The 14,800-nt window shown below is 34.7% G+C and overlaps 1 protein-coding gene and 1 pseudogene across 1 annotated transcript in view; both read left to right on the plus strand.

The window, feature by feature from the left end:
- The window catches only part of LOC114639413 (syntaxin-binding protein 5-like), a gene marked incomplete at its 3' end in the record, with an annotated part of 222,451 nt that overhangs the window by 197,831 nt on the left and 9,820 nt on the right, over positions 1-14,800 (plus strand). The window contains exons 12-16 of the mRNA XM_028788160.1: positions 3,492-3,532; positions 5,452-5,669; positions 5,904-5,906; positions 8,485-8,657; positions 11,718-11,843. Of these exons, the coding sequence (XP_028643993.1) occupies positions 3,492-3,532; positions 5,452-5,669; positions 5,904-5,906; positions 8,485-8,657; positions 11,718-11,843 (561 nt within the window). The remainder of the gene's footprint in view (positions 1-3,491; positions 3,533-5,451; positions 5,670-5,903; positions 5,907-8,484; positions 8,658-11,717; positions 11,844-14,800) is intronic.
- LOC114639408 lies at positions 753-1,817 on the plus strand (annotated as a pseudogene).

Genomic DNA, 14,800 nt, shown 5'->3' on the forward strand with positions numbered 1-14,800 from the left:
TAAATCTTGCACTACTGGTGACAAGTTCCTCATTTAACACAGTATTTGATCTAAAGAAGCCAGTAATCTGAGATTATGAACAGATACTAATGGAGCAAATAACAAAAATGATTTCTCCTTAGCCAAAGAATGAGAATAGAGCAGCCTTCTGAGACATGATTCTTAAACAAGCTAGTATCACTAAGTACACACACACACACACACACACACACACACACACACACACACCCTAACCCATTCGAGCAAAGGCTTAGACCTATTACCAGGATCTAAAGAGATATTCCAGTTTCCTTCACTGAAGGTAAAGCAGAAGCCTGAGATTTTCATCTCCCTGAATAAAACCCATGTCTGGTGATATCAGTAGAGCCATATGGGGCCAGGATTCCCAGCACTGCCCAGCAATAATAAGCAACCACATTCCCAATCCGTTTGTTAGTCTCAGTAATCTATGATAGAGAAAAAAATGTGGACATTGCTGGAAAATCAGTCACAGATATGATGGCTGAAGACTTGACAAATTTAGCAAAACAACATGAACCCACAGAGTCTAGAAGTTGGAATAAACCACAAGATACATCATAGTCAAACTTTAGAACAGTAAACAACAAGGTTGAAAGACACACTAGAGAAAAGTCCTCCCACACATAACACTAAACTAATATGATGAGTGACATATTGTGCATCAGAAAACCTTGAGGACATCCAGGATTACCAACTGGGCTAGACACACAGTCACCAAGAGAGAAAGAAAGATGTCTATGCTCAGCCAATGGCATGCACCAGTGCTGCCAGGCCTACAACTACCCCTAAATAAAGAGCACATCTTCAACAGCACTGGAGTACTCTACCATAAGTACTGCTTTGTGTGTGCACAGTACTTCTGGCTCTTTTATGAGTTTGAGGGCCATTAAGTACTACAAACATGTCTTTCAAAGGCTGATTGCTCCATGCTATGAATTCTGTGGTGAGTTTGTCACTGGATACATGATCAAGTCTGTGAAGTTAGGTGAACTGGCATTCAGGCTGTTTATATTGCGAGCTGTGTTTTGTAGAGCTAGCTGATGTGAGCTGGCCATTGATGAGCAACCTCTCATATTCAAAAAGTGAGGCCTACCACCCAGATCATGTCAACTGTTCCCACTGTGGGAAGGAACTGACCTCTGAACCAAGAGCTGAAAGGTGAGCTCTACTGCCTGTCTTGCCATGACAAGATGGATGTCCCCATCTGTGGGACTTGCCATCAACCCAGTGATGGCTGTGTAGTAGAGACACTGGAAAATGGTGGACTATGGAGTAGTTTGTGCCAAGCGTGAGAAGCCATTCCTGTAGCACCAGTGCTATGAAAAGAGGGCCTGACCTATTGTGAGGCCTACTATAATCAGATCTTTGGAGGTAGATGTTTGTTACAACTGCAGTCATGCGATCAAGGCTGATGGAAAAAACCTGTGGAGTTCTATATGAAGCCTGTGTGTGAAAGGTGCTATAAAAGATTCTCCCTAGAGCTGAAGAAACTGAAGAAGCTGTCCAATCTGACCTCCAGCAAGGCCCAGCCCAAGTCTGTGGACATCAATGCAGTCTGTAGGTCCTTGGCTTCCATTTATCTAGGTACTGAAACTCTGCCCTCAACCTCCTGCCAAATCCCTGATGGCCACCTCCCACTTCTACTCCATCCCAACCTCCTCCCTCTGCTATGTTACCCTGACTGTTCACAGCCTGCCTTGGGCTACATAGTTCTCTCTTCTGTGCTGAAGCCTGGCCCAGCCTCAGTCACTTCATCTTACAGCCACATCTCCAGGGACAGGAACAAAAAGGGGTAGGGGTAGTTGAACATTTATGTTGTTAGGGATCTAAACAGGGAGTTCTCAATTTAAGAAACTCCCTACCAATTAAGAAAAAAAACCCTTTTGAGATTTCATCTCACCCCAGTCAGAATGGTTCAGAACAACAAAACAACTGACGGTGCTGGTGAGATTGTGGAGAAAGAGGAATCCTTATTCATTGTTGGTAGAAATGCAACTTCATATAGTATGGAGAACCCCCAAAAAACTAAAAATAAATTTACTGTATGGCTCAGCTATACGCTTTGGCATCTTGCCAAAGGATGCAGCATCCTACTCCACGAGTACTTGCTCAGCAATGCTCGTAGCTGTCCTAGTCACAATGGCCAGGAACAGGGAAAGAGGTATATACATTTGTCTGAGGCAACTTTGGACATGTTCTCAAACTAGATTATAGTGTCATTGTGAAATAATATTATGTAAGTTAACTAAAAACATTAACCTATACTAACAATGTATGAAGTTATTTTTAAATAAGTCTGTTGAAGTAAATGACTTTCTTTATGACTACATCCACCAGGACTGCCTGGATGGGCTTCAGCAGGAGATGCTTAGTCCTGCTGGGACTAGATGTCCCAGGGTGGGATAGTGCCCAAGGGGGGCTTCCCCTTCTCTAAGAAGAAAGGGAGGGGATAGTAAGGGAGAAATTTGTTAGGGCAGGACTGCTGCAATTGGAATGTAATGTGAATAAAAATAAATAATGAAAAACACGTCCTGTTAAGCATACAAATGTAGATCAATATCTAGACTACTGCATTCCATTCACACTCATACTCCAGTATAAAACTCTTTCAGTAAGTCTTTAGAGTAAGACTTAAAACTACAAGTAATTTAACCTTCTAGTCTCTATTTCTTTCAAACGTATTTTGACTGTTGTAGTTCCTTTATATATAAATCTGTAATTAGTTTGTTTTACATTTTTTAAATATCCCATCAAGGAATATATTGAATCTATGTTATTTATTAGAACCACTATGAATGTTATCATCAAAAACATACTGTATCTACTATTTTATCAGTAATTATTTTCCTCTGCTCAGGATTTTATATTTTTTCAGCATATGGCTCTAGCATAAATTATAAGTTTTTATCTAAGTGTATTATAGTATCTTATTATTATAAATGATAATTTATACTTTACTTTTCCAAGTTTTTTTCTGTTACAATGAAACAGTGTTTATTTTTGTATGCTGGCCTTCATTTAAGTATTACTCTCATTGAGTAATTGAGATTTTGGTACATATCCATTATAAGCTCTACAAATCAAAGCGATTCTATATCTTCCTTTTCAGCTATTGGTTCATGGCAATAAATCATGGCAGTCTTATATTTTCCCTTACATTTTGATATTTAAGTTATCTTTTTCATCAATGTTAGTTTTATTTTAAAATAGTATTCACTTTCATAAGCTATTTTACTGTTCTCTATGACACATATAATATTACAGGAAGAAAATCTAATATTTTTTTCTTTAAAGTTCAATGTGTCCTTTTAAAAAGATATCATTGTTTTGAACTTAGAAATATTTTCTCATAGATCAACATTTATTACAATGACTTTTAGTGAAAATATAATAGCAGTAACTCAACTTTTTATGTATCGAGTGATTTTTCATTTAACATATTTTAATTAATGTAATTTATTTTTATCTAGTCATGCTGATGGAACAATAAAATTTTGGGATGCCTCAGCAAGTAAGTTTTATATTTATCCCCATTGAACAAAAATATTTTGTTAATATTCATTGATGGCTATCTATCACCTTTTAATTTGAATAATTGTTACTTGAGAAATATTATAGCATAATTATATTATAATGCTTTGTTACAATATTTATTTTATGTATTTTAGATCACCTTAAAGTATCTCTACTCTAATTATATTCAATAATATTAAATAAACAAGACTATAGGCACTCTTTCAGCTATCCTATTTAAAAAAAGAAAACAAAAAACAGAAAACATGTTGCATCAGGAAAAGAACCAAGCTTTACCAGATTAACTGTTCCAGGAATTCCTTCTGTGTCCTACCTGCGTGGTATTTGAGAAGTGCTTTTATTCCTCTGTTCTCAGCTTTTCTATCCCACTCTTTAATAGTCCATGAGAATCAAGAGAAATTATTTGATAACACAAAAAAATTCTTTTTAATTTTTTAACAATAAGGTAATTTAGGGAATAACAAATGTGGCCAATGTGCAAGGGCCTGTAGCCTTACCTAAGTCTTCATTATGCCCATATATGTCATTCAAAAAACATGTTTTTAAGAAAAGGTAAAGAAGTACACTCATGTAAATACATGTCAAACTAGGAAATTTCTAAATGTAGTATAATCAAATGCTATTTTAATCAGAAATGGTAGAGATTTATTTGGACCATTAAATTTCAGAAAGATAACTTATATATTTATGTATTTGTTTATCTTTCAGATAGGATACTTTTAGTATCCTATTTAGATAGCCTATGCTGGCCTCTATCTTAAGACTCTCATGCTATAGTCAATCATTCATTACCAGCCCAAGTAGAAAGAATATTTTAATGTATTAACAACTAACATACATTTTGCTGGATAGTTAAAACTTAGGATAGTCAAAAATAGGAAGAGAAGAGGTTAGCATTCACTTTGAAGTTTCTGAGCAGGTGTAACCATGAAGCAATAATCTTGAAAATAAGAAATATGAGAAAAATGATTAATATGACACAAGATGCCCTCTACTCTACAAGTCTACTTCAGCCTTTCAGCTAGCTCAGCGATACCCTTAAACCAGCAAAAAAAAAGATCGTTTTTTTGCATCTACTTATATTTTGAGATTTTTAAAGTCTAGAGTGGGCCTGGATATTTCATGTTAATTGACAATTTTTAAAAGTTCAGGTGAAAGCCAGGTAGTGGTGGGACAGGCTTTTAATCTTAGCACTCAGGAAGCAGAGGCAGGTGGATCTTTGTGAGTTCAAGGCCAGCCTAGTTTACAGAGCCAGTTCGGAAATGCCAGAGCTATACAGAGAGATCACACCAAAGCCAAAGCAAACAAAAAGTTAAGACCAGTTACTTTGTAGAATTATCTTGAACTGGACTGATCTCGTGAAGATCATTTATAAAACAAGAGTTCTTTTTTGTAGGGGAAATTGTGTTTTTATTATGTTCTGAAGTCAAATGGCTTCAACAAAATAAATAATATTGAAAACCATTTATAAACATAGAGTCTTATAAGCTTATACATGAACCTTTCTTAATTAGGAACACCCAGATGAGATCTTTCCTCAATGATTTCTGTTGAAAAAAAACTATCTAGAGTATTGTATCAACCTCTTATCAAAGAATTAAAGGGATTGTTGTAAAAAAAATATGGCAGCATCTCACCTAGAAGAGATTTATTTCTTCCATTTTCTTATTTCTAATTTCCATTTTCTTAGTTCCAATGCTCACAAACATTTTTTTTCTTTCTTCATATAGTTCTCTCTTGATACTACTGCCACAAGGGCACTTTACTGAGGGCTTACTATGTAAATATAATTTTCGCTACTTGAGTTTTATTCTTGTGATTCAACAAATACATTGAAAAAACTTGAACAATGTTAGAATCAAAAATAGAAGATAACTATATTTTATTACTTTATAGTGACCCTGCAGATGTTGTATAAGCTAAAAACTTCCAAAGTATTTGAAAAACAGAAGGCAGGAGACGGCAAACAGACATGTGAGATTGTAGAGGAAGATCCTTTTGCTGTTCAGATGATTTATTGGTGTCCAGAGAGCAGAATATTTTGCGTATCTGGAGTCTCTGCATATGTCATAATTTATAAATTCAGCAGACACGAAATCACAACAGAAATAGTGGTAAGTTACTGGAGATTTAACTTTCCTATTTATAGTTCCTAAAAGAAAACAGTATGTTTTTCAACTACCGCTTGGTATGGTTTTTAAGGCATCAAGAATACAGTATCTTGTTGAGGTTTGCTCTTGCTGTCTACTGTAATGCTAAGTGTAGGCCCCCAAATCCTTGAGTCTGCCTGTAGACTCAAGTGACCCCGCCCCCAAATTATTTCTGACTGGTAATGAAGATGCCAACAGCCAGTAGCTAGGCAGACCCTGTCCCTAGGTTATTTCTGATTGGTAAATAAAGATCCCAATAGCTAATAGCTGAGTAGAAGAAGCATAGGTGGAGTTTAGGTTTCCTGGGCTTGGGGTTGGAAGAGAACCATGAGGAGAGGAAGAAGGTGCAGGAGGAAGAAAAAGAAGCTGCCGTGGATCAGGTGAGTCATAAAAATGTGGCCCCTGAGGGCTGGCCAATTAGTTAAGAGCAGCCCAGATGAAACATAGTAAATAATAAATAATAATTCAGGGTTACCTATAGGAAGGTAGATTCTAATAGCATAGAAGGTGGATATCTGCCCAGGTCTTGTGCTGTTTAAGGCTTATTATAAATATAAAGGTTCTGTGTGTCTTTTATTTGGGAACTAATGGTCAAAGATAGGGAAGAATACCCTTGTCAAGATTAAATAATTTCTACAACACTATATAATTCATATTTAATATAATCTGTAGTATTTTAAATTATTGTTACTTAATATATTAAAACATAGTTTGTTTTTAAATGAAAAATTCTCTAACAAAACTTCAGTGTCAAAATGAGCTTGCTATTTTAAATTAATTTCTCTACAAATTGAACACCACATTGTTGTCTGTTGTTATATATCTTTCTATCTCTTCATCTTGTACGTACCTGACTAAACTGAGTCAATTCCTCCTAAATATTATCAATATAACAGCATCAGCATTATTTTACCTATAAAGTAAAAATGCTTACTATAATATATATAATACATTTTAAAAGAGGTATTACATATATATGCCTAAGCAAGCATATGCATATATGTATAAATGCACTTAATTAGTGTAGAGTTTTGCTTTCTGTATAAGTGACAAATTAGTGTAGGCCTTGTCCTTTTAAAAAATTTAACCGTTTTTTTTTGTTTTCTTGTTAATAAACTGACATAAACAGTTATTTCTCAACTATAATAAAGTTACTCTTAATAGTTTTTTATGGACCAACATTTTATATGGTTAAAAGTAATTATAACATTACCTTACCATTACATGAAATTCTGATCATACAAAACAATGGTGTTATTGTGGTATCAGCTACATATAAGTTAATATGTCTATAATTTCTCTATTCTGTTCTATATATTTTTCCAGAATATAAAGATTATCTTATATAGGCATTTTTGGTGTGTGTTTTTACCTCAACTAAAAGTAATGTCATTCTATTGAAAGTGTAGGGCTTGAGGTTAAAGGTGCTTAAGTTTCAATCCTAACTTTACCATTGATTATCTGTGTGTGTGGCTCTGAGCAATTAATAGGCAGTAACATAGTCTGGGGACAATTTATAGTCATACCCATATAATTTACTGTGTAAAAAATGGAAAGTAGAGAATAAAAGTTAACTGGAAATATTCATGCTAATTTGATCAAGTTTTTATACTAATGTTATAGCAGCATCAGCATGTGTAGTAGTAAGTATTCAATAACTCAGTAACCAGGTTGTCACTGGCAGAGGCGTCTAGTAATTTAAAGATAATTAACTGTAGTGTTTGGTAATACTGCTCTGTTCATGCCATATGAATAGTACTGTAATCCACTTTACATATCAATGTACTCGTGACACTGTAAATTAAGTACTATTTATAAATATAAACATCCATTTTAATTTCCTTCATTGGAGTAACTGTCAGTTTCTTCTTTTATTTAAATTATCCACCAAATTATAATTTACTGTAAGAAATTGTCTTAGTTAGGGTTTTTCTTACTATGATAAAGCACCATGACCAAAAGCAACTTGGAGAGGAAATTATTTATTTCATTCATACTTCCAGATGTTCTCAACCACCAGAGGTCATGGCAGGAACTCAAGCAGTGTGGGATCTCAGGCAGGGTGTAGACCTGGAGGCTAGAACTGATACAGACATACGTGGTGGAGGAACACTGCCGACTGGCTTGCTCCCCAAGGCTTGCTCATACTACTTTCTAATACAACTCAAGTCCATCTGCGCAAAGAAGACTCCACCCACAGTGGACTTCCCCACAACCAATCACTGAGAAAATATCCCACAGCTTGTCTACAATGCCTCTCTATTTGGGGACATTTTCTCAATTGAGGGCCCCTCTTTCAAAATGACTCTAGCTGTGTCAAGTTGACAAAACTAGATTGAGAAAGCAAAAGAATACTCATTATATAAAGTTTTCTGCCACACAAATACGATGTGAAGGTAAATACTGGGATGTAGAGGCACATACCTTTAATCTCTGCACTCGTGAGGTAGAGTTAGGCAGATTTCTGTGAGTTCCAGACCAGCCTGATCTACAAAATGTGCAGGACAGCCAGAGCTACACAGAGAAACCCTGTTTCAAAACCTCCACACAAAAAAAATATTTTTAATAATAAGTGTTTTTCTTTCATAGCTCTGAGGAATTAAAAATTATGGTTTGTTTTGTTTTTTGTTTTTGTTTTTGTTTTTGTTTTTTTGGTGATTGCCATTCCATATAATTCATTACTTAAGATAAAAATAATTTAGAATAATGTATAAAAACCTCAGATATATTAATGTGCCTAATATTATTATTATACTAAATTAAAACGACCTTTTTTAAGTCATTAGAAGTACGACTTCAGTGCGATGTTGAAGACATTATTACTCCTGAGCCAGAAACAAGTCCTCCATTTCCAGATCTCTCCTCTCAACTTCCTTCTTCAAGGAGTCTTTCTGGAAGCACTAACACTGTGTCTAGTGAAGGAGTGACGAAGGACAGCATCCCGTGTCTCAGGTAAGAACTGCTACCAAGCGCGGAAGCACACTCACCTGTGAATTACATCAGTCTTGCACAATGTGACAGATAAAGCTGTTGCTCTCTCTTGTTAGATGAGTTAGGGGAGCATGATTTTCCTTGAATAACTCCCCCCACAAAAGGCACAGTATTTTCATACTTTTACCTATTTATGTTTTTCTCAAAAGGATTCTAAAGAAAACATGGATTTTATAAGATGGGAAGCTTAACCAGAAGTTTAATCTAATCTTGTTTCCTAATTAGTGATTATTGTTAAATATTTTATTAAATCCTCGTGGAGACAGGGGTGTGGAGAGGAGGTATGGGATGTGAAACAGTCGGAGGGTGGATGGGGGTGGGAATAAAATCTGGAGTGTAAAAAAATAAATTAAAAAAAGAAATCATTAAAAAATATTTTACCTCAATATATCAAAATTATGTTTAACAACATAATAAAAAAGCTTAGCATGTAAAGCTCATAGGCAAATTTATCTTGCTTTTATGCTTTTAATTTTATAGGATTTATAAATTATTACTTTACATTGTCATATAATTATTTCTCGTGTTAGATATTTGGAGAATTTAGCCTAAGAAAGAGTTTTTTCTAAGCCCCATAAAACAATATCTGTATCTATTACTTAAAGAATTCTAGACAGTTTGTTTTCTAATTTTTTATACAAATATGTATAGAAACTTTAGAGAAGAGTTTTCAACAGAGAAAGCTATATAATTAGCAGTAATACATAACTTCTAATTTTTAAAAAGATTTTCAAAAATGAAGAGTAAGCATAAATTAATTGGGAGAAAAATCTACAAGCAAAAATATTTATTAAATTTTAGCTAGTGAAAATCTTTTATAAATTTATATATATATATATACATATATATATATATATATGTATTTCTACTTGTTTGTGTGCATATACACACATACACACATGTCACATGGCTGTACATGTGACAGTCAGAGGACAACCTGTAGAAATCTGTTTTCTCCCTCCACCTCGTGGGTCCTGAGGATATGAAGCTCAGTTTGGTGGCCACACCTTTACCTGCTAAGCCACTGTGCCAGTCCATTTATTTTTTAATTTTTCTTTCATATCAGTTTCTTTCATTTAATTGAATTCAAAGAATGTGAAAACCAATGAAAACACTGGAACATTTAAAATAGCACCACAGACCCATTTGTTTGTAACCAAACCAAAAAAAAAAAAAATGACCACCACCACCAACAAAAACCTATTATTAGAGCACAAGTCATCTAATTACTTAGATATTTATAAAATAGAGAAGAATTAAGGATAGAGATGATAGAGAAAAACAAGTGAAATAAAGCTGTGGTTCATATCAACAGTTAGTGCCGTGCAAAAGGGTTGACTTGTCAAATACTGAAGTAAATCTCAAGGATTATTAAAAACCAAAAGAAAAATCCATATAGTCATATATCATGTGATCAATGCCAAGAGGTCAACTATACACAAAAAGTCTAAATACTATTCTATTAGTTAGACTACATGGATGGTTTCTTGAGAAGCATATAATACATGTTTCACTAAATCTTGGCATTTCTCCCTTTGTTTAGCTGAAGTTGGACACTTTTATATACATTAGCTGGTAAATAAGCATTTCAGATAGGTAATTCCTTTACTTTTAGGAGTATTCTAAGTATTATCAATATATACATATTTGTACAATTATTTTATTTTTATTTTTGGAATGCTTAATAAATATTTATCATTGGCCTTGTTAAAAGAATAAGATTTAAAGAAAAACTTGAAATAATTAAGAGAGTTAAATAATAAATGATGGAAGAAAATTCTAAGCAAAATCAATAGCTATAGCAATGGGCTTCAAGTGCTTGTCATGCTAAGGAAAATAATTAGGCCAATACAGCTAGAGCTCAGGAAAGCGTCTTGATAATAAGAAGTGATTTCATATCTATCGATGATAGGGGCCTAATAAAAGGGCACTATGAGAGCCTTACCATTTATTTCAAGTGGGAAGTAGGAAGTCGTTGTAATGTTTTGATTAGAAAATAACATGATTGGACTTTAATTTTAAGCAGATCAGTTTAGTAAGTGAGTTGAACATGAGTTTGAGAATGGAGGGAAGAATAGAAGTTAGAGACCAGTTATGAGGCGGTCAAAGTATTTAAGATTAAGTAAAGGGATAACTTATCTATTGTTTCAAACAAAACATCAGTTTTATACCTTTAATTTTTAATTGAAAATAAACAATGACTTTTACAACATCATTGTATTACATTGTATTATATTACAGTGGACATACATTACATTGTATTACAGTGGATATACATTCAATTTCAAAAGCTGTTATTTATCTATTTATTTAAAATTTAAATTTAAGTAGATGGCTTGTGTTTTTATTTGATAGTTCTAAGATCATAGCAGCTGAGAAGTAAAAAGTACTTAGGATCTGGATATATTTCCAAAGTAATCTTGCTGACATTTCATGAGCAACTGATAAATATAAGAGTGCAGTTGTGAAGGGTGACTGTAAGGTTTCTCCGTATAGCTAGAAGTAGAGGAAGATTGTCAGAAGATACAGGTAGAGTAGATTTAGAAAAAATAAGAGAACTGGTAATGGATATGTTGACAACTTGATGGGTGGTAATTTATTGACCATGGTCCTAGTTTGATATCTGTTGATGTGATAAAACACCTACCAAAAGTAATTTGGGAGAAGGAGGGATTCAATTGGTTTATAGGTTATAGCTCACCACTACAGGGAGGCCAAGGCAAGAACTCAAGGCAGGAACTGATGCAGAGATGGTGGAGGAATGATGCTTAATGGCTTGCTTCCTCTGGCTTGCCTTGCTACATTTATTTTAAAGCACTGTCCTAAAATTTAAAAAAAAGTTTGATAAGTTAAAACCAAGTATATGTCACTTGGTACATCTAAGAGAATGACAAAGCATCATCTATCCACATACTTGCCTCCACGTTATATATTTTTGAAGCATGATCCTATGTAAAGTCTGAAGATGCATAAGTATGGTAAAGATGTATGGGATAGAATTATGTTTCCTCTTTCTTCCAGTGTTAAAACACGGCCAGTACGAATGCCGCCGGGCTATCAAGCAGATCTTGTTATTCAGTTGGTGTGGGTAGATGGTGAGCCTCCTCAGCAAATTACGAGCCTTGCTATAAGCTCAGCATATGGAATGTAAGTGATTAAACTTTCTGGTTGTATTCCATAATTTTAAATAATTTAAAAATGCTTCTTTTAAAATATTAAATCTTTAAAGTTATACTAATCCCTTAGCTCTTTTATTAAATTGACCATAATATGATAAAAATACTACTTAATTTTTATTATTTGTTTTCTTTTCCTTGGTTTCATATTAGTGGTAATGTCCCTATTTTAGACTTTTATTTTTGGATTTATTTGGATTTTCTGTCTCTTTTCCCATTATTTCATTTGGTTACTTTCTTTTGACTTGGCTTATAGTAGAATTCACTTCAACTTTGTCTCATGTGATAGAACTACCAATGGAGTTTGGTTTCAGTGATACTTGCAAATAGAGCAAGCTTTAGATTTCTGATGATAGCTGACTCTTTTATCCTTCTCAAGGATTCCTGGTCTCAGTTGTAATGTACTTGTACACTGTTATTCATAATCCTCATTAGTTGATATAGTAAAAACATGAATTATTTTCTACCCTAGATAATTACCTTGAAGATGGGTGAGTTCCAGCAGTTTCACGATACTGTTTTCAAAAGCCTGGCCTTCAAAGACAGGGGAGAAGAAAACTATCAGAATTAAAAGACTGTGGAGATGTGCCACTTAATTCAGTAGATCATTAGAGAATATTTTCCATGTATGGGAACTCCACTGAGGAACACAGAGCAATATAAGAATGGCAGCTTAGATGGTTATGTTATAGAGCTTTGGCTGTCAAGAAAAAAGAAAAAAGGAAAGGAAGGAAAGAAGGAAGAAAGGACAGAGGGAGGGAAACAATGAAAGAAGGGAAGAAGGAAGGAAAAGAAAGAAAGAAAGAAAGAAAGAAAGAAGTGAAAAATTCTCCACCTTAAATTATCATCAGAGTCATTTCTACCAAGTATTAAAGAAATAAATAATGTAATTATTAACAGAATATGAGATTTATGAAAGATAAAACCGTGCTTGTCTTATTTTATGAGGTAACATAAATTTGAGGATGTGAAAGATTAATTACAAAATGGAAAATTATAAGTTTATGACTTATATGAACATGAATTAAAATTTCTAACCAAAATATAAATAAATCTATCAAAAATGATAAAATTACTCATAACCAAAGTTCACTTACATCAGGAATGCAGATTGTTTTACCATTTTAAATTAATCAGGGCAATTTATCAACTTAACAATATAAAGTAGTGTAAAAGTAACTTTTATTTGTCTGAGGTAATTGTCATCCTAGAGGTTGAGTGCCTGTTTTCGAACCTAGGCCTAGCCCTGGAAGCTTCTAGCCTCCATACAAACTAATCTAGACCTAGTGTATTTTCAGCCTCTGAGACTTACTGCTGAATAAGCTCAGCCTTTCTAGCTCTTTCTAAAAACTCTGGCTGACTGGTTCAACTCAGCTATTCTGGCTCAAAACTCTTTTCCAGGCTGACTGATGTGAATTGGCATCTCTCAGCGTCTGTCTAAATCATTCTGCTTGGCCTCATATTATCTCAGGCAATCTGTTCTAATCTTCTGACTCCTTCTCACTCTCTGGCTCATTCTATCCTCACCTATAACTTGTTCTCTTTTCAACCTATCTTTATAAAACTCTCATGGTAAAACACTCTCTCTCTCTCTCTCTCTCTCTCTCTCTCTCTCTCTCTCTCTCTCTGTATATGTGTATATGTGTGTGGTGTTTTCTCTTAAGCTCTTAAAACACCTCTCTTTCCTCTCTATTCTCATGAGAGTTGAGCACATCCAATTCTGTTGAATCTTTCTCTTCGTCACTTTGCCTGCCACTCAATTAGACATCACTTTGAAACATAGGTGCTTCCTTCTTCAAACTAACTTTATCTTCATCGTTGGGATTAACGGTGCGTGCCACAGGCATGTTGTATTCCCACCAGAAGGATTAAAGGAGTGTGCTAAGGGTGTATCTGTATTTCTCCTATACTAGCCATGTTGCTGGATTAAAATCCCTCTATAAAGTTGAAAAAGCAAGTGATTATATCAGGGATGCAAAAACAAAAAAATTTTTCTTTTCCATTCATATTTTAATTTTTTATTGGATATTTTCTTTATTTACATTTCAAATGTTATTTCCTTTCCCAGTTTCCCCTCTGGAAACCCCCTATCCCATCCCTCTTCCCCCTGTTTTATGAGGGTGTTCACCTACCCACTCCTACTTCCCTACCACTGGGCATTCCTCTACACTGGGGCATTGAGCCTTCACAGGACCAAGGACCTCTCCTCCCATTGATGCCCAACCAGGCCATCCACTGCTACATATTCAGCTGGAGCCATGGGTTTCTCCATGTATACTCTTTGGTTGGTAGTTAGTCCCTGGGAGCTCTGGGGGGCCTGGTTGGTTGATATTGTTGTTTTTCCTATGGGGCTGCAAACCCCTTCAGCTCCTTCAGTCCTTTCTCTAACTTTTCCATTGGGGACCCTGTGCTCAGTCCAATGGTTTGCTGCAAGCATCCACCTCTGTGTTTGTCAGGCTCTGGCAGAGCCTCTCAGGAGACAGCCATATCAGCCTTTTGTCAGATGGTTTTAAGGCAGAATTCAATCAGACCTTCAAAGAAGACCTAATACCAATACTCTTTAAACTATTCCACAAAATAGAAAAACAAACATTTTATGAGAAGCTGCCCATGCTCCAGAAGATAGACCTGCATCTGCATACTGTGTAGATTCAGTATGTAAAACAACATGACCATTTGAAGTTTGTAAGGAATAGTTGTAAGGGTATGGGAAAAGAATTGGAGCAGAGAGTTATGAGGGGCAGACTTGATCAAACACATTATATACACATACAAAGTTCTTAAACAATAAAGCACACACAAGCAATATGACAAAAGTTTAATACCAACAGTGAGTTTACCAACGATGAGTTTAAAAGAAACTACATTAAAATGCAAAGACAATTGTCTTTACTCTAATGCATTGCAATACGTACTATACTTTTTGGT

The sequence above is a fragment of the Grammomys surdaster genome, unplaced genomic scaffold (genome assembly GCF_004785775.1).
Source record: "Grammomys surdaster isolate TR1022 unplaced genomic scaffold, NIH_TR_1.0 125704, whole genome shotgun sequence".
NCBI classification, from domain to species: Eukaryota; Metazoa; Chordata; class Mammalia; order Rodentia; family Muridae; genus Grammomys; species Grammomys surdaster.